General features: G+C 35.9%; 3 protein-coding genes and 1 pseudogene across 3 annotated transcripts; all 4 read left to right on the top strand.

Moving 5' to 3' along the window:
- The first annotated feature begins 297 nt into the window (after window positions 1–297).
- Window positions 298–13,776, top strand: LOC141452080 (uncharacterized). Its single transcript, XM_074123901.1, has 2 exons — window positions 298–3,780; window positions 13,651–13,776. Exon 1 carries the CDS (start codon window positions 1,258–1,260, stop codon window positions 3,157–3,159), a length of 1,902 nt encoding a protein of 633 aa, XP_073980002.1. The 5' UTR covers window positions 298–1,257; the 3' UTR covers window positions 3,160–3,780; window positions 13,651–13,776.
- LOC141452082 (U2 spliceosomal RNA) lies at window positions 6,494–6,613 on the top strand (annotated as a pseudogene).
- LOC141452079 (uncharacterized) lies at window positions 7,193–12,901 on the top strand. The gene is made up of 3 exons (XM_074123900.1): window positions 7,193–7,373; window positions 7,451–7,698; window positions 7,772–12,901. Exon 3 carries the CDS (start codon window positions 7,959–7,961, stop codon window positions 11,667–11,669), a length of 3,711 nt encoding a protein of 1,236 aa, XP_073980001.1. The 5' UTR covers window positions 7,193–7,373; window positions 7,451–7,698; window positions 7,772–7,958; the 3' UTR covers window positions 11,670–12,901.
- Window positions 13,777–19,524: 5,748 nt separating the features above from the next.
- Window positions 19,525–20,583, top strand: LOC141452066 (uncharacterized). The gene has a single exon (XM_074123886.1). The coding sequence runs from the start codon at window positions 19,525–19,527 to the stop codon at window positions 20,581–20,583; it is 1,059 nt and encodes a 352-aa protein (XP_073979987.1).
- Window positions 20,584–23,599: the final 3,016 nt, after the last annotated feature.

The raw sequence follows: 23,599 nt of genomic DNA on the forward strand, positions 1-23,599 counted from the left end.
CTCGTAATTAAGCGAACTAGTTTTGGGGGTATATTTAATTGTAGCAGGGCGTGGGACAGTTCTTCTCGTTGGACACTGTCATAAGCTGACTTGAAATCTATGAAGAGATGATGGGTTTGGAGACCATATTCTCTTCCTTTTTCTAGTATCAGTCTTGGTGAGAACATTTGGTCTGATGTTGATTTATCTTTTCTAAATCCACATTGGTATCTGCCTATCTCTCTCTCAGCGTAAGGAAGCAATCTTGAATACAAAACATTGGAGAATACCTTATATGCACAATTAAGGAGTTGTTGGGGCGCGGAGCGGCATCACTAGCGTTCACCCCCACCCTATGAAGAAGCACCCGGGTACTAGGGGTAGACGTATTCTAGACTAAGGTGTGTAAGCAGGGTGTTAGACGTAACTTGGTGTTAAACGTAATCCTTTCTCTTTAAACGAAAATTTAAACGAACCATTCATTTTTAATAATTTAGACTATTATTCAGTGTTTAAACGAACTATTGAATTCTTTTATTGTTAATGCCTAAACTTATATTTGTTACTTAAACGAACTCTTTCTCTACTTTTATATTTTATGTATCCTTATTTCATAAACAACAAATTTTTTGTGTTATCATGTAAATATACCGTTTGTATTCGACACCATTGTGTCCATGCTATCTTTCTATCAACATAGAAGATTTTGGTGACCCCGACGTGATTTCTGTTCACATAAACGACCATCAAGACATATACCATTATACTGGAAACGGCTCAGAAAAGAAGAGCTTTTTCAATTAACTACGTCAGAGAACTAGACATACAGAAGGTATTTGTTACCATATGGTCTGTTCCTTTCTATACTGCACACTTCCTTGCATTTTCCCGCTCTAACTGATAATCCTTACATTTTCCCGCTCTAACTGATTATCTTTTCGTTTTGGCGGCATTTAATACTTTATTTTTTAAACTTTAGAAGTAACATTAGAAGTTTTATTTGTTATATTTCTTTGAATAACACCGCATCTATAAAAAAAATATATATTTTTTATTCTTTGAATTTAACTTTCATAGGAATTCAAATACGTTTTTAGATTCTTTTCTATTTCGTTTATTTTGTTAATTTTAATAATAATTTTGCATGTAAATATTTTTAATTTAGCATTTCATTTTAGATATATTTTTTTTCTACCTTGTTTATTGTATTTTTAGGTGTTGTGACATATTTGTCAGTTATTTCTAGTTCTTTGTTTATATAGCCTATATTCGTTTAAGATGACCAAGTCAGGAGATGATTCGAACTCGAAAGAGTCGGCAACTTCAGGCGATGTAAGCGCTGAGTTAAGCATCTTAATCCGCAAAAGAGGATATATTAAAGCGAGATTAACAAGGTTAAACACATTTATTGATAATTTTGATCCGAAATGTCAGTCACCTTCAGCACTAATCATACGGTTAAGTAAAATAGAAGACTGCTGGAAACAATTCGACAATGTACAAACAGAGATCCAACTTCTCACTGAGGGTGACGAAAGAGAAGAAGAAGAAAGGGTAATTTTTGAAGAAAGGTTGTTCGATATACAATCTAAGTTTGAGGATTTAATAGCTGCCAATCAGCGACAATCCCAACCTCCTCCGGAGCTATCTGCTGAAGGGGTAGACAGGGTAAAGGGTGATGATCATCCCCAACTACCTAAAATTTCTCTACCGAGATTTACAGGAAGATTAGAGGAATGGATAGACTTTTACCATATCTATATTGATCTCATTCATGAGTCTTCAAGACTGTCTAATCTTAAGAAGTTTTATTATCTTAGATCGTGTCTAGAAGGTGAGGCATTAAACGTTATTAAGGAAATAAAGGTGACGAATGATAATTATGAAGCCGCTTGGTCTCTTTTAAAGGGAAGGTATCACAATAAACGGATCTTTGTCAAAACCCTTATTCAGGCGATCTTAGACATTAAATGTCCAGATAAAGGGTCCGCTGCAAACTTGAGACATATATACAATATTATTACTAATAAACTTGCTGCTTTAAAAAATTTAGGACAGCCCGTAGACGAATGGGGAACTCTATTAGAAACTATAATCGTGAATAAGCTTGACTCAGAAACTAAACAAGAATGGGAGGTTTGCGTGGTTAAGAAAGAAAATCATATGGCATCTGAAGACTGCGATTTTGATATTTCAGAAGTACCGCTGCCCACTTTACAAACATTCATCAACTTCCTCAATGAACAATGTAGACTTCTTGAAGCTAAAGAAGCTAAGGGTAGTCAATCCAAGCAGAAGGACTTTAAGCATGCACGGTTCACCTCTACACATACAGGGACAACTGTCCAAACGAGTAACAACAGAAATTGTCAAATGTGTAATGAACATCACACATTGTCCTTTTGTAAGGCTTTTGAAGCGCTGCCTATTAAACAACGCCATTCAAAGGCGCGGCAACTAAATCTGTGTTTGAATTGTTTAAGACAAGGACATAAGACGATACAATGCAAGAGTCCCTTCACTTGCAAAAAGTGCAATAAAAGGCATCATACACTTCTTCATTTCGAAATACAGACATCAGATTCAGTCAGTGAATCATCGAGCAAGCCTCAGCCTGATCCAGTGGTGGCACATTCGACTAGCAACCAAGAGACAATATTGGCCACAGCTATGATAGATATCATGGATTCCCAAGGAGAATTTCATACTTGTCGTGCGTTACTTGACAGCGGAAGCCAGTCAAGCTTTATGAGACAATCTCTTGCTGCGATGTTAGGCCTACATCAAACTCGAACTCCTACTTCCATTTGTGGAATTAATAGAAAATCAATCTCTGCGATGTATACAGTAACCACAACCATTAAATCGAAGGTTGCTATCTTCGAAGAGGAGTTAGAATTTTTGTTACTCAACAAAATAACCAATGATCTACCTGTAAGATCTCTTCAAATGGTTACAGAGATTCCGTCAAGTTTATCACTCGCAGATGATAAGTACTTTCAGTCTAGAAGCGTTGATGTGCTACTCGGAGCTGATATATTTTTCAACCTCTTATTAGAAGGGAGGATCAGAAGTGGGAGCAGCATGCCTGTGCTGCAGAACACCGTCTTTGGATGGATAGTGAGTGGTAGAACTCCAATTAATGACAACGGAATCACAAGTTTAAGACCTCTAATTTAGTGACCGAAGCAAACATTGATGAGCTAGACAAACTTATTACATCTTTTTGGAGAGTAGAAGATATTAAACCAGAAACTCAATCAAAGTACGAACGTAACGAATGCGAACAACATTATCTCTCCAACACTAAACGTAATGAAGAGGGACAATTTGTTGTGTCTTTACCATTTTCTCAAGATCCGACTCAAGCATTGGGTTCTTCTCGAAACCAAGCTACTAAACGATTCCTAATGCTGGAGCGAAGATTGAACAACAGTCAGACGTTAAGGTCAGCGTATGAAGACTTCCTAAATGAATATTTGGAGAACGATGAAATGGAGTTAGTACCAGAAAACGCTGAACCTGAACACAATTATTATCTGCCACATCACACCGTCATTAAAGAATCAAGCTCGACAACGCGTCTTCGAGTAGTTTTTGACGCGTCAGCAAAAACTTCGTCAAACAATGCTCTGAATGATATCTTAATGATTGGTCCTACCATTCAGCGTGATCTACTAACAATTTTGTTGTCATTCCGAATACATACTTACGTTTTTACTGCGGACATTAAACAAATGTACCGAAGAGTACTAATTCACGATACCCATCGAGACTTTCAAAGAATCCTCTGGAGGAACAGTAGTATAAATTTGGGCATACTAGGACGTTTTTCTGCGTCGGGATCGACGACCGCGCAACGCGTCATCATGACGTCACAAGCCACACCCCTCATCCTAATTTTGTGGTCCAGATGGACGAGGGGTTAGGGGTGTGACGTCATAATGACGTCACAATACGTCAAAATGACGCAAATTAATAGAGGTATTTTCCTCCTACGTCACAAGGAACGCAAGTCCTACGTCACAAGGTATACCCCCTCCCCCTTTATGAGTGCTAGAGTGTGTGTGTGTGTGTGTGTGTGTGAGAGAGAGAGAGAGAGAGAGACATAATATATAATAAAAATGCATGCACGAGGCGCGCATGCGTCCTTATCCCAAATTTTTTTTTTTAAACAAGGATCATACCACACAAACTGATCTTTTTGTGTACATTATTATTGATACACCTTGACCTTGAGCCTGCTAAATCAAGGACATATCCTGTGTACATCCACATCTCTCTCATTAAAGGTGAGCACATCCTATGTACTGTTGTAAAATATGTAATTATGATTAAATAATAATAATAATGTGTTATCTGGAGTAAGGTTGGGGAATAACGGCTTCACTGACAGGAAATGCGTCAACGTATTGTTCTTCATAAGACAAGAATAATGTGATTTAATACTTACCACCACATCAATTATACCAAAAAAAAAGCAGTTTATGTTAGTTTATACAAATGAAATAATACTTAATTTAAACTTTAACTTTGAGGGGGGGGGGAAACAGCATGCACGCGTGTTCCCGTAAGATTATGGTGTTGTTGTTGTTGTTGTTGTCTACATCGTTAAATAATACTAACAGACTGCACACATGCACTATTAAAGAAATAGAGCCACTGTCGCCAGCATACGTAACATCGACAAGGTAACGAAAACAAGAACGAGGAAGAATTAGATGTTAAAAGAAGGAAAACAGATTATTTGGAAAAGAAGGCAGCATTAAAGGAAGAATATTCTTCTAGAGAAAGAAGAAAAGATAAACCAGTTAAGGGAAAGATTAGAAGACTATTTTTACACCCATTGGAAGAATTTACATCCGAATGTGGAGTATAAGGTGTGTGCATTTACCGTTAATAATAAAGGTAAATATACGTATGTGGGGGGGGGGGGTATTGGTCGAAAAAGATGGAAATAAAGAGGTTTATTACTTAAAAGGCTGGCATGTTTATTAATGTATACAACAATAAAGAAGAACTTATTAAAGAGGGATACGTTATTATTCCGTACAACGGAATGGATTTAATTAGTCTACCTACCGAAGAAACGTTTGTGACAAATGGTCTTACAACGTATCATGGGCACACCTTCTCCAAGATAGAAAAAGTAAACTTTTACACAGATGTATGGAGAAATATGGAGAATATTTCTTTTACACAAGAAGACGTGAATCAAATTAAGAACATTAACATTAATAAAGAACATATTAACTTTCACGATTGTAGCCGTTTAGAAGAAATCACCGAAGGGACAGAATTGATAATTTCTGGTATTAAGTTGTATACAGGAAGAATCGACGATATATATTACAGTTCGAAAATATAAATAGGTTCTACTGCTCGAATTACTGGCTGGAAAGGGAATTGGCGGATGTGGATTTAAGATACAGAATAAAAATTAAAGTAGATACCTTTAAACATACGCCCAGTAGGAATAAGGAAATAGTGGTATTTTGCGTGTAACATTAGAGAGAGAAAACATGTAAAATAATATTATAATAAAAGATGTTGTAAAACGGATATTACAATAAAGTTTTGTAGTTAAATGTAGAATAGAATAGAATAGAATAGAAAAAATTCTGTATTTCGTTTTGTCACAATACGGGGGTTCTGTGCTAATATATAATATATAAACTAAAATAAATTTGCTAAAGACATAATAACTAAAATAACAGTTCCAAATCCAGTTAGAGAGAAAAATAATAATAATAACAATACAAATAAATAGAAAATAAAAATAATAACAATACAAATATAATAATAATAAGAAATAACCAAATAGTGCTCTCTACATATGTATAGTTTCTTAATTTTATTCCAAATGTATAGTTTTCAGAGCTACTATTCATTTAGAATAAACGATCTTATTTTTAGGGCCTCAATAATAAAATAGTACAATTTATTCAGATGGTCAAGAGACTCAATTATTAGCCATTTTTGGTCTAAATTAATTTCATTTTTATTGTGTAGTGCTTGAGGTAATTAATGTTTCCTGATAGAATCATAAATTGGACACTGGATCAAGACATGTTCCATACTTTCTGGTTTAAGCAGGTTACACAATGAACAGACGGAGTCAGTATTTATTGCATGAAATCCACCTTTTCTAAACCATATTTTAATAAGCTTATTGCTGGACACTCTTACTCGTAATTTATCAATTGCGCAATTATATTTTAGATACTCCTCTGACATCCCCAAGCCACTTATATCTCTATAAATATAAATGTAACTAGAATTGACCGCTCGCTGAACATCCAAACTAAGTACATGGTTGGTCCATTTTTCCAATATGTTTGGTATTGCCCTTTTGACATAATCTAAATCATTACAATAAAATAAATCGTATTCACCTAGAATACAAAACCATTGACGCAGCTGGGTGAACCAATTTCTAGTGCAGTGTTTTTTTATCTAAGCTGACAAATTTCCTTAATGCGTTGAAACAAAGTTTAGGCATCCGGTTTAGGCAATCGCTTCTCGGCCTTTTGGCTAAGATCAAAGTGTAGTATCTGTAGTTAAATGTATATGTATTAATAAATCTGCATTTACTACACTAATTTGCGTTATTTGTAATAGATCCCTACTCTCCTTATTCCTTTGGATATGGCATTAAAAGAATTTGTTTTAGATAAATTAGTACATGTGCTATTTGGTTAAGATGATAAATATTTGTTAAAATATTGGAAGGACTTCGGGTACACGCGTCAATCTTCGGAATTCAATTGGTGGAGAGGGGGTCGATGAAACTGTTTCGTGGATGGCATAGCAATCTAAAATCTTTCCTATATGATGAGCAAACCATACAAACCGCGCGTGTATGTTGGGTGATTCACACAAACTTGACACACTAATTGAGGGTGTTATCAAGTGTATTGGACATTAAAAAAATTATTAACGCATAAGGAAAAACAACACACTCGTTAATTATATAAACACTTACATAATGCCAAAAAATATTTAGAAATAGATATCTTACAACTGTCAATCATACATAGAAAAAAAAGAGTGTAGAATAATTATTATAAGTTTAATTTGATGATAACTATTACCGTGGTCTGTTAGAAGGTGCAATGAGTCATCCTGCGACATACTGAAGGCTAACTCTATTGCAATAAGATCTATGACGCCGTAGGAAATGATATCTTTCTCGCGCGCTTTTTTTTTCTTTTTATTAATTTTCCTTAAGTTTGTAATTGGTTGTGTTACCTTCATGCCTCCCATATCTCTCCCCCTCTCTCTCTCGAGCGCAGTATATAAAATCGGTGAATAGTTGTGAGGGTTTATCCAGTAGCTCTTATGTATTACTACATGCAGTACATCATTTGATTTTTTCATCATTTAAGAACCAGGTAATTAAGTTTGACATTTTTTTATTTTTGCTTTTTAACTTTTTTTTTTTTTCAAAAACAAAAAACATTTTTTCTAGAATGAGCGATGAACTGTTAAAAAAATTGCAACATCCTTCAACAAGCCACAACCGAACTTATAAAAAGGTATCAGAATTAGAGGTTGATAGACCTTATTTGATCTTCTCTTTTGCTAGAGTGGAGAAAACCAAATTTGGTCCTGCGATTGTGGTCCAGATACGGGATATTGATGATACAACGTCTTGGATTTTTTTACCGAGGCGTTATACATCCTCTATCACAGATCAGGATATACAACATTATATGGGTATTTAAAATGTATTTTTTATTTATTTTTACTTTTTTCTTACCTATGTAGTTAAAATAATTTTTCTTTTAAGATGGTGATTTGTCCCTTATCTATAAGGGGATAAGCAAGACAAGCAAGTGTTACATGATAGCATTCGAAGCATCCAAACAACAACAACAACAACAACAACAACAACAACAACAGGAGGAGGAACCGGCGAAGAAGAAGCAGAAGAAGAAGAAGGCGACCAAAGATTAGTTTTATTTTGTAAGTTCATTATGTCTAATCCGGCCTGCGTTAAATGTGGGAAAAGTTTCTCCAGACCGTACGATTTAAAGAGACATGTTGCGACATGTTCGCCAAAGAAATGCCCCAAATGTGGTAGTATATTCCACACTTTGCTCACCTTAAAGTCACATGTTTTGACATGTGCACCCAGGAAATGTCCAAACTGTGCTAGTATATTACCCAATTTGGTGTCATTATTAAATCATGTCTCTTCAGATTGTACTGCATGTGACGATGATACAACAACAACACCCCCAGTTAGGACTAGAGGAGGGAATGTACAAAATCAAAAGAAATATCGTCTATTATCCGTTCCTTTACAGGATGGTGTGGTGATTACCGCTTTAAATAGATCGGCTCAGAATATATGCATTAAAAATACTAATAATATAAAAGACCCTGTGCTATTTTTACAAGATAAACACGGGGTACTATTAAAGTATTTACTTAAAGCCAGAGAAGATCTATTGACCTTTAAATCATCCATCTTCCTAGAATGTGTTTATAGTCGATATAGGAATTCTGATCTTGAACAATATACGGATGGAAATTTTAAAACCTCGATAGAGATTATCGACGCTAGCACCAACCTAATTCACTACCTTCAAAGAAGTTTTGCAAAACTTTTGCGGGAACTACAGGAATTTGAAACTAGTGGATCAGGTTGGAAATTACATTCCGTAGATTCCCTTGTCCTCCGATTGACTAAATATCGCCCTTTAGGTGGAAGAGCGTACATACCAAAGGAAATAGCCAATAAAAAAGCAATTGTCAATATATGCAATACTGACGATTACTGCTTTAAATACGCCATTCTATCTCGTCAACTGGAGAAACCCCACCGTATAACCATGTATAGAAAACTTAAACACTATTACAATTTCGACAATATTTCCTTTCCCACACCTTTAAAGGATATACTTAGGTTTGAGAAAGATAATAATGTATCGGTTAATGTTTATTCTCTAACCGAGAAGGAGAAGCAGGTTTTTCCTCTGATGGTTAGTTCGAATTTAGCGGCTGTAGAACACTTTGACCTTTTATTTCTTCGTGATTTAAATACCTCTCATTATTGCCTAATAAAAAATCTCTCACGGCTTATATCTCCCCAACTTAGTGACCATCATGGTGGTGTTGTTATGTGTAAACGATGCTTCAAATCATTCACTCGTGATTATAGAACAGTGGATGGGAAAACAGCCGAGGAACGATTAGCCGCCCATCAACTTTTCTGTAATCAACACAAACCATGTCACATTCGCATGCCCACGGAAAATACACAATTACACTTTACAAACTATCACCATAAACAACACATACCCATAGTTATCTATGCAGACTTTGAGTGTCTACTTTTACCCGTACACAGCGCACCCGGATGTTCATCCACATCATGGTCCAGACAAACACATAAACACCAGGTTTGCAGTGTGGGGGCTAAGGTGGTCTCTACGCTAGCCAGCTATCAAAAAGACATTTTCCTATATACGGGCGATGATGCGGTCCAGCAATTTATGGAATATTTACATTCCGTTGTTAAAGATGTGGAAGCCCTATATAAGGTGATCATTCCAATGAACGCACTATCCCACCAACAACAGGAGGATTTTGCTAATGCCACACATTGTGGCATTTGTGAACAGGCGTTCAACGGGTTAGAGAAGAGAGTTCACCATCATGATCACCTTACGGGTGACTTCATCTGCGTGGCCCATAATAGCTGCAATCTCAAAGTACAATTGCCGAATTTTATTCCAGTCTACATGCATAACCTTAGCGGATATGATGCTCATCCGATTATATTGTCTTTAGGCGTTGATCCGGGAGATGTGTGGGTAATACCAAATTCCGAAGAGAAGTATATAAGTTTTTCGAAAAAGTTTTCCGATTGCCCATCCATATGGCTTCGCTTTTTGGATACATATCGGTTTCTACCGGATACTTTGGAACATCTTATAAATAACTTGACGGAATACCCACAAATGGAGAAACAATTTCCCGACAATGACCAGAGACGGTTACTACTTAGAAAGGGCGTTTTTCCATACGCCTATATGACTGGTATGGAGAGAATGGATGAACGAGCCTTACCAGCTAAACGCTATTTCTATAATGATTTAACCGATGAGCCCATATCCGATAGTGATTACCAGCACGCACAAAAGGTTTGGTCCTCATTCCACATGAACACACTTCGGGAGTACACAGAATTGTATCTGACAACTGACATAGTTCTCTTAAGCGACATATTTGAACAATTTCGACAGGTTTGTGAGTCTATCTACTACATTGATCCTAGTTGGTATTTTACAACACCTGGCCTGGCATTTGATGCATGTTTAAAGTGTACAAAAGTTAAATTGGATCTTCTAACGGATTATGACAAACTGCTCATGATCGAATCGGGGATTAGAGGCGGCATCACTTCTTGTGTAACAAGACATGCTAAAGCCAATAACCCCTACTTACCCGACTACGACGCTACCCAACCAACCAACTATATTCTTTACATAGATGTTAACAATCTTTACGGGTTTTCAATGATGGAACATCTCCCGATTGGTGGGTTTGAGTGGGTCGAAGGAGAACAGACCATCGACATAACCACCATTCCTGATGACAGCGATATTGGGTTTATTCTAGAGGTTGATCTACACATACCTACACACTTACATGACTATTTCGCTCAGTTTCCACCACTACCACATCATCACAATAAAAAACTCTATACCACACTAGACGATAAACACCATTATGTGATCCACTATAGAAATTTAAAACAGGCTCTATCCATGGGGGTTGTACTTAAACAAGTGCATAGAATATTAAAATTTAATCAATCCCCCTGGCTTAAACCCTACATTGAACTCAACACCAGCCTTAGAAAGGCGGCTAGAAATGATTTTGAAAAGGATTTCTATAAGTTGATGAACAATTCTGTTTTTGGTAAATGTATTGAAAACAAGAGGAAGCGTTTATCTATTAAGATTGTCACGTCTGAACAAGCGTTGCTCAAGCTGTCAAAAAGAGCAAACTTTAAGGATCGAACAATCTTTAATGAAAACGTTATTGCTGTTCATCTGCACAAAGAGTCCATTTACTTTGATCGGCCCATTTACGTTGGATTTTCCATTTTAGAACTTTCCAAACATTACATGTATCATTTCCATTACCAGGTCATGTTAAAATACTATACTCCTAAAGCATTAACCCTCCTCTATTCCGACACAGACTCATATCTTTATAAAATTGAAACCGACGATGTCTATGAGGATCTAATAGTATTAAAAGCACACTTTGACACTTCCAACTACCCGCCTACACACAAATGTTTCTCAAATCATAATAAGAAGGTGTTGGGCAAATTTTCCGATGAGACTGGTGGTGATCCCATTGAAGAGGTGGTTGCATTAAGGCCGAAAATGTATAGCCTTAGAATATTTAAACGAGGAATTATAAAGAAGGTGAAAGGTATCAAACAGAGTGCCGTTAATAAGATCACATTTTCTGACTATTTAAATATCTTACATAATAGAGATTGTGTTCTATATTCCTCGTTTAAAACTATACTATCTAAAAAACATCAACTATTCACCTTTGATTGCAATAAAATGAGTTTATCCTCGCTTGATGATAAACGTTTTATTTTAGGCGATGGCATAAACACGCTTCCGTTTGGTCACTATCGGCTAGACACATAACAACAACAACATGCACACTTTAGCCAATCTATGTTTACGCTTTACATGTGATGATGAGAGGTATTTCCAACCAATTTCACTGTTAGATATAAGTATGATTGAAATATGTAAGTCTGTAAATAGAAGAAGTGATATTTCCCTATTGGAAATACCCAAAACTATTAAATGTAAATTAATCGATGAATACTCCTATTATTGTATAGATACTTATAAACAATGTTTTATCGATTTGTATTGTTTTGAAAATATCGAATTCAATGCTGGTAAACGCATGTCTGTGTCAGATTATATTGCTATATCGTATTGTTTTCCAGATAATACTTCTTTATTTCTACAACATTTTAAATCGATTAGAATAACTATTAAAATGTGTTATTATAAAAAACTTAACATTCTTTCCCATAATATTACTAATAATGACATATTATTGACCGATAGCAATTCCAAGTATAATTTTTGTGTTCAATGTTGTAACTTGCTCACACCGCCTCCTAGCGGCATTTTCTGGCATTCTTACTGCACCACCATGTGCACAAACAATGGTAATCTTCTTCTATCCAGTATTATTTGTAACAAACTATTTTGGTGCTTTAATTGCATTACAACCCCACTATTTAGTGTGGACCATCTCCCCCACCCATAGTTAGCCCACCTACACCACAAGTGTGTTCAGTTGTATTACGATCGTTATTTAAAAAGGTAACAAAATGGAAGAATGGAAGCTTGTCATGTCACACCCTTTCTATCACCAGTTTCAAGAGGATTTCTCCAGCTTAACAAATAGTAAGGAGAATGCCCTTGATTTTATGCTATTATACGTTAAACTACAGGAATTGGAAACATTATCGCAGACATTTGTGCAAAAAAGCGATTATAAAGACTTCCACTATTTGAATTGTGTTTGGTCCACTCCGAAATGTGTGGAGGGCCCGGATACGTGCAAATGCTGTCATATCTCTAGTTTATGTTTTAATATTATTAGCAAATTAGATGCACTTTACCATTGTAATTACATCGAAGTGTTTTTGTCTAAAAAGGTAAATAATTTTAGTTTTACATAAATAGCGTTGTATATATTTGGCTTGTAAACTAGATGAAATAAAACATGTATATATAAAAAGATGCGTTCGCTTTTTATTGAGGTGTTACAATGATGATGATGATGATGATGATAATGATGATGATGATGTACAAATAATAGTTCTATAAGATTAAAAACAAAAAGGTACAAATTTTGTTTTTTATTATTTAATCATAACCCCATGATACTATTATTCTTAAATATGTGCTGATAGATGTACACAGGATATGTCCTTGATTTAGCAGACACAAGGTCAAGGTGTATTATTAATAATTTACAAAAATAATAATAATAATAATTGAGATAAGGACAGATGCGCGCCCCTCGTGCATGCATTTTTTTATTACATATTATCTTACAACAGTACATAGGATGTGCTCACCCTTTAATGAGAGAGAGAGAGAGAGAGAGAGAGAGAGAGAGAGAGAGAGAGAGAGAGGTGGATGTACACAGGATATGTCCTTGATTTAGCAGGTACACGGTCAAGGTGTATCAATAATAATAATGTAGACACAAAAAGATCAGTTTTGTGTGGTATGATCATTGTTTAAATAAAATTGGGATAAGGACGCATGCGCGCCCCTCGTGCATCCACACACACACACACACACACACACACACACACACACACACACACACTAGCACTCATAAAAGGGGAGGGGGTATACCTTGTGACGTAGGACTTGCGTTCCTTGTGACGTAGGAGGAAAATACCTCTATTAATTTGCGTCATTTTGACGTATTGTGACGTCATTATGACGTCACACCCCTAACCCCCCGTCCATCTGCACCACAAAATTAGGATGAGGGGTGTGGCTTGTGACGTCATGATGACGCGTTGCGAGGTCGTCGATCCCGACGCAGAAAAACGTCCTAGTATGCCCAAATTTATACTACTAGGAACGATTCCACTCAACCAATGCAAACCTTTCGTCTCAAGACAGTCACTTATGGAACAGCCTCTGCTCCATTTTTGGCAATTAGGCAAAGCTTGCTGATGACGAAGGAAACTTATACCCTTCAGCCGCTCTTGTTCTCAAAAGGGATTTTTATGTTGATGATGTCCTGACCGGTGGAGATAATCTACAGGCGGTGATTAACTTACAAGCACAATTGAATCAACTCTTGCAAGCAGGAAAATTTGAATTAAGAAAATGGTGTGCCAACCATCCATTACTACTTCAAAATATTCCTAAAGAATATATTGAGGCGAATTTTCTGGTTGACGAGGCTGATAATTCTATCAAGGCTCTTGGCATTTATAGGGACCCTCTTCATGACACCTTTCGTTTCAGAATTAACCTACCAACACCTCCTGCAATAGTAACAAAACGGATAATTCTTTCAGATATCTCACGTTTGTTTGATCCTCTTGGCTTAGTCTCACCAGTCATAGTTACAGCCAAATTATTTATGCAAGAGATCTGGCGTTTGAAGGTATCCAAATGGGACGAACCTGTACCAGAAAAGATAGCCACAAGCTGGATTCGCTATAGGAATGATTTATCTGCACTAAACGACCTTGCTATAGACCGCAGAGTAGTACAAGGAGGAAAAACAAATAGACTTGTCCAACTTCATGGCTTTGCAGATGCTTCAACCAAGGCGTATGGAGCGTGCATTTATCTCCGAACAGTACTAACTAACGGTGACATCATTATACAGCTTTTATGCGCTAATTCAAAAGTAGCACCACTAAAAACAATGTCATTACCAAGACTTGAGCTCTGCGGAGTGTTGCTCTTGTCGCAGCTTCTCCAAAAATGTCTTAATGCTTTGGATCGAGAAATTATTAGCGATATTATTCTTTGGACAGACTCCACGATAGTTCTGCATTGGTTGAATGCACCACCTAATACTTGGCAGACCTACGTGGCCAATAGAGTATCCGAAATTCAGGACGTGACATCAGGATGCATCTGGAGACATGTTATTATTTATTTATTCAAATTTGTACAAAGGTAAAACCTGTTACAAATGGAGTTCTGCTACTTAGTACTATGACAAATATTCCTAATATAATATATTAATCACAACACAAAAAACCAAAAGCCGGAAACTTAAAATAAATTAAATAAAATTAAATAAACAGAAACTTACACATAACAAAAAGAAATTATAACTGATCACTCATTTAGAACAAAGGCTCTTAATTTCAATACATTTTCAAGAAACTTATAGATACGATATATTGTATGTTCAAAAGGAGTATTAAAAAACAGATTTGTAAATTCAGAACTGGCATCGTTTTCTGCAGTTATATTTAATTGCTTTCTAAATAGCTTGTATAACGGACACTTTATAAATATATGTGTTAAAGTTTCAGGTTCGTTTAAATTACATAAAAGGCAAAGGTTTTTTGGATTAATTTTATAGGTAATTTTATTAAGTGTAAGTTTGATAAAATAAGGGCCAGAAAGTCTTATTTGGGCGTAAATTTTGATAAATTTGAAAGGAATAGAGCTCTGAAGATATTTCTGAGTTTCATTCAACAATACTGCATTATTCCAAAATATATTAAAAGATGACTTTAAGACTCTTTCTAAATCGGCTTGAATTAAATAATTTTTGTATCTTTCTAAAGTTATTTTAATGTTTCTCTTAACTCTGACCAGCTCCTGTAAAGGACCTAAATCGTCTATACTAATGCATTTCAGGCATTCCTTGGCTTGTGAAAACCAATTATATTTGATCTCCCCTGGTTTAAGTACGCTATAATTTACAAGGGTCGTAAAACAGAGATATAGAAAACTATTTTCGGCTGCATTACTGATCTTAAACATCCAATGAAGAGTTGATTTTAAAATATTAAATGAAAGTTTTAACTGGTCAGTCTCCAATCTAATTAAGTGATTTGGTGTGGTCCGCGGGAGACACAGTAAACGTTTATAATAATTCATTTGTACTTTTTCCAATTGATCGCCATGCCTCAATGCCCATACAGGGCAACAATATAGTAAACAGCTTTTCACTAAAGACTGAAATAAATACGTTCTAGACTTCCAGGAGTTAGATTTTCCCTTGCAAAGAATGTTTATCGCTGTTCCTGTTGCTGCATTCGCTTTGGCGATCGAGGAAGATACAGTATCGTTAAATTGCCCAGACCGAGAAAAAGTTATACCTAAGTAGTCGAATTGTTTTACTTTTTCTATTTCTTGATTATTGAAATAAAATTTCCTTTGTTTTTTGGGTTCCCTTCCTAAACCTAATTTTAGAATTTTTGTTTTGTTAACATTCACCGTTAATTCGTTATTTATACAATACAGATATAGTAGGTCCAGCTTCTTTTTTATGTCTGTATATGAGTCACCCATGATAACCAAATCATCAGCATATCCTAGTGAAATAATATCGTGGTTATTATCGATTTTTATTCCGGTGGCACCATTGCTTCTAAAATATTCCTCCATATTGCCAATGAATAGGTTGAAAAGTAACGGGCTTAAAATTTCCCCTTGAATTACGCCTCGGGAAATTTTCAGTCGAGAAGTCAGACTGTTGTTACTTCTAATTCTTGCCGTACACATGCTATAAATTTTTTGAATTATTCTGAACATTTTACCGAAAAATCCGAGTTGCTTTAGTTTAGTCCACAGAATATGGTGATTTAAGGAATCAAAGGCTTGCTTAAAGTCTATAAAACAAATAGAGATTCTTTTTTCGTAGGCCAAAATGAATATTTATTATAGAGTTTAAAATAAAAACATCATCCAAGGACCCTCTATTCCTTCTGAACCCATTCTGACTTTCTGGTAAAAAGTTATTAATTTCCGATAACTCATAGATACGGAAAAATATTATTTGTGTGAACAACTTAGCTATACAGTTAACTAAACCTATGCCTCTGTAATTTTCAACTAGTAACTTATCTCCTTTTTTATGCATCATAATCAAAACAACTTCTGTCCATTTCTTAGGAATTATTTCTGTTTCCAAAACTTTATTAAACAAAACTTCTAAAAATAACAACCAGTTTTCAGGTAAGCATTTATAAAAATCATACGATATTTCATCTAGGCCTGCCGATTTCCCTGCTTTTGATTTCATAATCGACTGTAAGATTTCAGATTTAGAAATAGGTTGATCTAGAAAAGGATGACACACATCAAAATAATATTTAGTAGCTAAATTTTTAATTGAAAATTGTAGACGGAGATAATCGTCCCATTCTTTAATAGGAATTGTATTATTTCCATTTATATTTTTAAACTTTAATTTGTTTACCGTTTGCCAAAAAGACTTTATATTTGCACAGTTTGATAATTCTAAGGTAATCAAGTTATTATACTCTTGTTTTTTTGGCTTTAAGTAAGTTTCTATAAGTATACTTTTCTTTAAGATACAAATGTAATATTTCAGTATCATATTTAGCTTTCTTAACATTTCTATACAATATTCTAAGATTTTTTCTACTATTAAAACAATCCAAATCAAACCAAGGCTTCTTAAATTTTCTATTATAGTTATTATTAACACAAACTGGTCTATTTTTAAACATATTCAGTGAGAAAGCAATATCTTTCATTGTTTTAATTAAATGATCGTTAATATCATTCGGATTTTTGTCTTCGAAGACATAAGCTATATTCCTAGATTTACTCATGGAATCATGAAACAATTTGGCAAGAGTGGGATTCCATTTGATTAACTTTTCAAAAATTTGAACTTCAGGTTTACTTTTTTGGGGTGATACCAAATGACAATCAAGTAACAAAGAACACTCAACCGGAAAGTGGTCAGAATTCGATATCGTCTCAAGTACTTTTAAATCTCGGATATATGGTAGACTATTAATGTCTGCCCAAACTAAATCAATGATTGATTTGCCAACTGATGCTACGTAGGTAAAGTGTGCGGGATGATCATTAACTGTTCTTCCGTTAAGCAAAATAAACGATTCTTCATCAAAAAAATTTAGTAATGTAGCACCCCTTTTTGAATGTAGATGATCGAGACTAATTCTATGTGTTAATACTTGGGAATGGTAAGTAAACTCTCTAATATTCTGATCCATATCACCCATTCTGCAATTGAAATTGCCCCCTATTATAAAGACGTAATCAGTATGATTATTTTTTATATTCTCCAAAACTTCAAGAAAACTCTCTAAAACAGGGTTAATATCTAAATCCGGCTTAAAATAGATGGAACCAATAATTGTATGCAGAGGGTACGTAGAAATCTTTATAAAAATCCACCATTCCGAACAGTCGAGTATTTCCACATTTTTCAAACGTTTATGACAGACAATCATCAGCCCTCCACTTGGCCTACCTTTACTTTTTTCTTTTAATGCATTAGAATAAAACAGATTATATTCTTTTAATATTAATGGGGGATTTGTTAATGGAGCTACCAGCCAGGTTTCACTCAAACAAATAATCTCATAACCCATTAATGAATCAAAATGTGTATGAAAATTTTTGAACCCATGAACATTCCAAAATAACAATTTAAAAGAGTTATTTATATTAGAGCCTAAGGTTTTATTTGAATTCTGGTTACTTACACTAGATTGATTTAAACTTGCTTCATCCAGATTTGAGTTTATTTGATTTCTCCCCTCTTGGTTGATACTATAAAAGGCCTCAACGTTTCCTGTAAATTTGAAGTTGATTTCCTCTTTTTAGTTCTCTTGTTGCCCATTTTGAAAGACTGTTCAGAAAAATCCGTGTCCAGTTCCCCATCGATGTCTGTCATCGTGTCAGTATAATTGGATGGGTAATCATCCATCTTTTTGACCATTGTAGGAGTACTTTGTACAGTACGTTGATACCACATTCTTTTTCTATTGAACCAAACGGAATGTATATGACCTGCGTCTTTCAATTCTTTACCTTTTTTAAATAGGGCATTATTGAAGGGTGACATATACTCACTGATGTAGATTGGGCGTGAATTGCCATCATTGAATAAATTGGTGGTTAATTTTGGCTTATTCAGTTGTTTTTGTTTCAAAAAACTATTTTTATCTTTCTCAGAAAGAAATTTAAGAAAGATAGGAGCTGAGTAATTGTTACGCGATTTCGTTCTGTAACAGAAATCTATTTTATCGGCATTAAAAACAAAATTTATTGTTTCGCTTATTTTCTGAACTGCTAACATAGGGTTATCATTTTCTGATACTGGAACATTAAGAATTCTGATGAAATTATACTGAGTGCTTTGTAAATTTTCGTTGATTAAAGAGTATGTATTTTCAAGTTCTTTTTTCATGGCATTCTTTTCTTTTTTTAACAATAATATTTGTGTAGAATTTTCCTTAAGTTTTTTGTTAACAATTTCAAATTTATTTGTAAGATCTACCTTAATTGAATTCACCGTTGCAATCAGATTGGTATGCTCAACTTTCATCGATGCCATATCAGTTTTAATAGAATTAACGTCCAAAGAAATTGAATCTAATTTCGATAGTAGTACATTAACAAGATCTTGACCCCCACCACTTACTAAAGGTCCCTCCTGTTGTTTGTTTTCTTGTAATTCCATAACTAGTACCTTTCAGATAAATAAATAATGGTTATTTGTTATTAGATATGTCGCAAGAGCCCCCACTCTTATCACATATATACGTATAATGTATACAAGTTTATATGAACGTACTTTGTTTCACTATTATAATCACCATAAATTAATTAATTTCACGGAAACGGCTCGTTAGAATTTTTTGAAAATTTTACAGAATATCAAAATCACTTTAAACTGCAATTTCACCAAATTTTATCCAAGTTAATAGCCTAGAACCATGTAAATTATCGAATTTTTAGAGAGACGATGTTCACAAGTCAAAGTCACGAACAGAACTCCTGGAGACATGTTAGATCACAATACAATCCTGCAGATCTAATCAGTAGATCAATCTCTCCTAAGGATATCCTTACTTGTGACATGTGGTGGAAGGGCCCATCTTGGCTTTCACAAAGCGAGACCCACTGGCCTGACAGTATTCTCACTACAGAAATCGAACCGGAAATCGAAGAAAGACGTAAATTGGTGAATGCAAAATTAGCCACAAACGATCCATTTACGTTAGCAGAGAGATATTCTTCATGGAATAAATTATTGAGAATTACGGCTCTTTGCCAGAGATTTATCTCTAATTGCAAGAATCCACAAACTAAACAAATTGGACATCTTCAAGCAAATGATTTAGAGAAGGCGGAATTAAGTTGGATCAGATATATTCAGGCATTGTCATTCGAATCAGACATCAAAAAACTAAAAAATAAATTGGAAGTTTCCAATCTGCTGAAATCGCTGTGCCCCTTTATTGATTCCGATGGTCTGCTTCGTGTTGGTGGACGGCTAAAACATGCGAATCTTGATCCAGATCATAAGTATCCCTTGTTACTTCCTGAGGATCATTACATCACTCGTCTCATCCTTAAGAGAATTCACATTAAGACGCTGCATGGAGGCCCACAGCTACTCTTGGCAACAGCTAGAACTAAATATTGGCCATTAAACGGCAGGAACCTCGTTCGTTCAGTGGTAAGGAATTGTTTGGCTTGCCGAAAGGTTGCACCTAAACCTTTGCAACACATCATGGGCGACCTACCATCTTATCGAGTCCAACCAGCCCACCCATTTCTACATTGTGGTATTGACTATTGTGGACCGATTTATTTCAGAAGAGTGCTGCAACGACGATCATCACCAGCAAAGGCATATGTTGCCATATTTATATGTATGGTTACAAAGGCAATTCATATTGAATTGGTCATCGATTTAACCACAAAAAAACTTCTTAAACGCGTTACAGAGGGTGATAGCACGCCGTGGAAAAATCCGTTATATATACTCGGACAATGCTACCAATTTTGTTGGAGCTAGAAATGAATTAGCATCTTTAAAGAAATTATTGGAAGCAGAACAACACCAGACAGAGGTAGCGAGTTTCTGCGCTTCTTCAGGAATTATCTGGTCATTCATTCCTCCTAGATCCCCTCATTTTGGAGGCTTATGGGAGGCAGGCGTTAAAACGGTAAAAAATCATCTTACTTAAACGTGTGATAGGCAAACAGGTTTTAACATTTGATGAGTTAGAGACAGTATTAATTTTAATCGAAAGTTGTGTAAACTCGCGACCGCTAACTAGTCTGTCTAGTGATCCGAATGACCTGAATCCCTTAACCCCAGCTCACTTCTTGGTAGGTCAATCCTTAACCTCTTTACCCATTCCTAATCAAGCAGACCTAACTTTAAACCGCATGAACCGTTGGCAGCTGATACAGGGATTATATCAGTCTTTTTGGAAGAGATGGTCTAATGAGTATTTATCTAGTTTGCAGCAGCGCTCAAAATGGACTAAGGACTTTCCTCCTCCTGACATAGGCACACTAGTCCTAATCAAAGAAGAGAATAGGGCTCCTCTACATTGGGAGCTGGGACGTATTGTCGATCTTCATTATGGCGCAGACGGCAAAGCCAGAGTCGCAACTGTAAGAACCAGCAGAGGTACCACTCGGCGATGTGTGACGAAGCTTTGTCCTCTTCCAAGTTCTTGAAGGTTTCACCTTCAACGGGGGCGGGATGTTGGGGCGCGGAGCGGCAGCACTAGCGTTCACCCCCACCCTATGAAGAAGCACCCGGGTACTAGGGGTAGACGTATTCTAGACTAAGGTGTGTAAGCAGGGTGTTAGACGTAACTTGGTGTTAAACGTAATCCTTTCTCTTTAAACGAAAATTTAAACGAACCTTTCATTTTTAATAATTTAGACTATTATTCAGTGTTTAAACGAACTATTGAATTCTTTTATTGTTAATGCCTAAACTTATATTTGTTACTTAAACGAACTCTTTCTCTACTTTTATATTTTATGTATCCTTATTTCATAAACAACAAATTTTTTGTATTATCATGTAAATATACCGTTTGTATTCGACACCATTGTGTCCATGCTATCTTTCTATCAACAGGAGTGATATTCCCCTGTAATTACTGCACTCTAACTGATCTCCTTTTTTAATGATGGGACATATAATTGCTTTTCTCCAGGAATCGGGTATAACTTCCGTAGTTCCGGGTTAAGATTATCACACCCAGGGGCCTTACAATTCTTCATTTTGTTAATAGCATCCCTGATTTCTTCTTCATCAGGAGGCTCCATTTCATCATCATTAGGGATAGCTAGCTGGGTGCTTTCGTTTCTTGTTTCATCGTTTAAAAGATTTCCGAAATGCCGTGCCCACCTATTAAGAATTTCCTTTTCCTCCGTAGCCGTAGACCCATCCTCCAGTCTACAGAAGGTACCGTTCGGCTTAAACGGCGCTCTTGCCTGATTAATATTCTGAAAGAAAGCTCGGCTATTTCTATTTTCCTTTTGCATCTCTAACTCCGAAATTTTCTTAGTTTCCCATTGCCTCTTTTTCTTTCTGTGAAGTTTCTTTTCAGCTGTTCTCCTAGTACGGTATTCTTCTCTAGAAGCTTTAGTCCCACTTCTTGCAATTAGTTGTTTATATGCCTTGTTTTTCTCATTGGTTACACGACTGCATTCTTCATCGAACCAATCATTTCTTTTTCTAGGTTCATTAAGCCCTATTATCTCATGGGCTGCATCGTTAATGGCTTTAGAACAGTGCTCCCACCTATCCCCACCAACAGCTGAGGTAGCTAAGTTTAGTTCAATTTTTTCCTGAAATCTTGTCTGGATTTCTTCATTCTTTAATCTTAGCGTATTGAATTTTCTTATCTTTTCATTATATTCGCATAGTGAATTATAAATTCTAGCCCTAAACCTTGCAATAGACAGTAATGATCAGAATCCACGTTAGCGCCTCTGTAGACCCGAATATCCATGATCTGTGATTTATGTCTGGCACTAATTAGCATATGATCTATTTGGTTCTGAGTAAGGCCATCTGGCGATCTCCAAGTAGCCTTGTGAATCCTTTTATGTGGGAATAGAGTGCTTCCGATTGTCATGTTTCTTGCAGCAGCCATGTGAATAAGCCATTCTCATTACACTGTTCATATGTCTCCCTATGATAGAGTAATAGAATTCTTCTTTCCCAATCTTGGCATTAAAATCTCCAAGGGCAATTTTTACGTCATATCCGACAGTCATCTAGCGTTTTTTTTCAAGAAGCTCGTAGAACTCGTCTTTTTCATCTGCCTCAGAATTTTCTGTTGGCGCATGACAGCTTAGTATACTGTAATTGGAGAACCTTTCTTTTAGGCGTAGGTAACACAATCTCGGAGTTATAGGTTTAAAATCAATTATTTTTCCCTTTAATCTTTTATTCACAATAAATCCTGTACCAAATGTATGAAGCTTATCGTGGCAGCTATAGTATATAGAGTAGTTCTTTTTCTCTAGTATCCCTCTGCCAGTCCACCTGACTTCTTGTATGGCTGCTAAGTCAACCTTGTACTTCCCTAATTCATTTAGTAGCACTTGAAGTGCTTCAGGTCTGTAAAGTGTCAATCATTCCAAAATCCAAAATTAAAATCCTTTAGACGGTCGCCAGGTCGTTGCCGTTTAGTCCTTCCAGCATCTGCGTTGTTAGGTCTCGTAATAATTGGTATTTAAGTAGAGTGGGTTATCAGCCCACAGCTACCGAGTCTAGTGGAGGGGCTGCCTCCTTAGAGTTTCTAGACAAACTCCCCTTTAGGGCACTAGGGACGGTAGCCCTAGAGTGTGTAATGTATTTGACCTTATCTGTAGTGTAGGATGTGTGGTGCATGAGTGTATGCTTGAAATGTTCTGGTGAATGTGCATGATGTACTGAGCTCAGGAAGCCGTGGGGACGCTACTCCCCAAGTAACTGCATACAACAGTTACCCCTTGCGGGGGACTGCTGTAATTGGTAGATGTAATGAATAGCAATAGTTGCTGGTAAATGTTAA

This window comes from Rhodnius prolixus, unplaced genomic scaffold (genome assembly GCF_049639745.1).
Source record: "Rhodnius prolixus isolate KJV_2025 unplaced genomic scaffold, Rpr scaffold_32, whole genome shotgun sequence".
Taxonomy (NCBI): Eukaryota; Metazoa; Arthropoda; class Insecta; order Hemiptera; family Reduviidae; genus Rhodnius; species Rhodnius prolixus.

Excerpts from the sequence above, each read along its gene's own strand:
- LOC141452079 (XM_074123900.1), top strand. The coding sequence starts at position 7,959 with ATGTCTAATCCGGCCTGCGTTAAATGTGGGAAAAGTTTCTCCAGACCG.
- LOC141452066 (XM_074123886.1), top strand. The coding sequence starts at position 19,525 with ATGTTCACAAGTCAAAGTCACGAACAGAACTCCTGGAGACATGTTAGA.
- LOC141452080 (XM_074123901.1), top strand. The coding sequence starts at position 1,258 with ATGACCAAGTCAGGAGATGATTCGAACTCGAAAGAGTCGGCAACTTCA.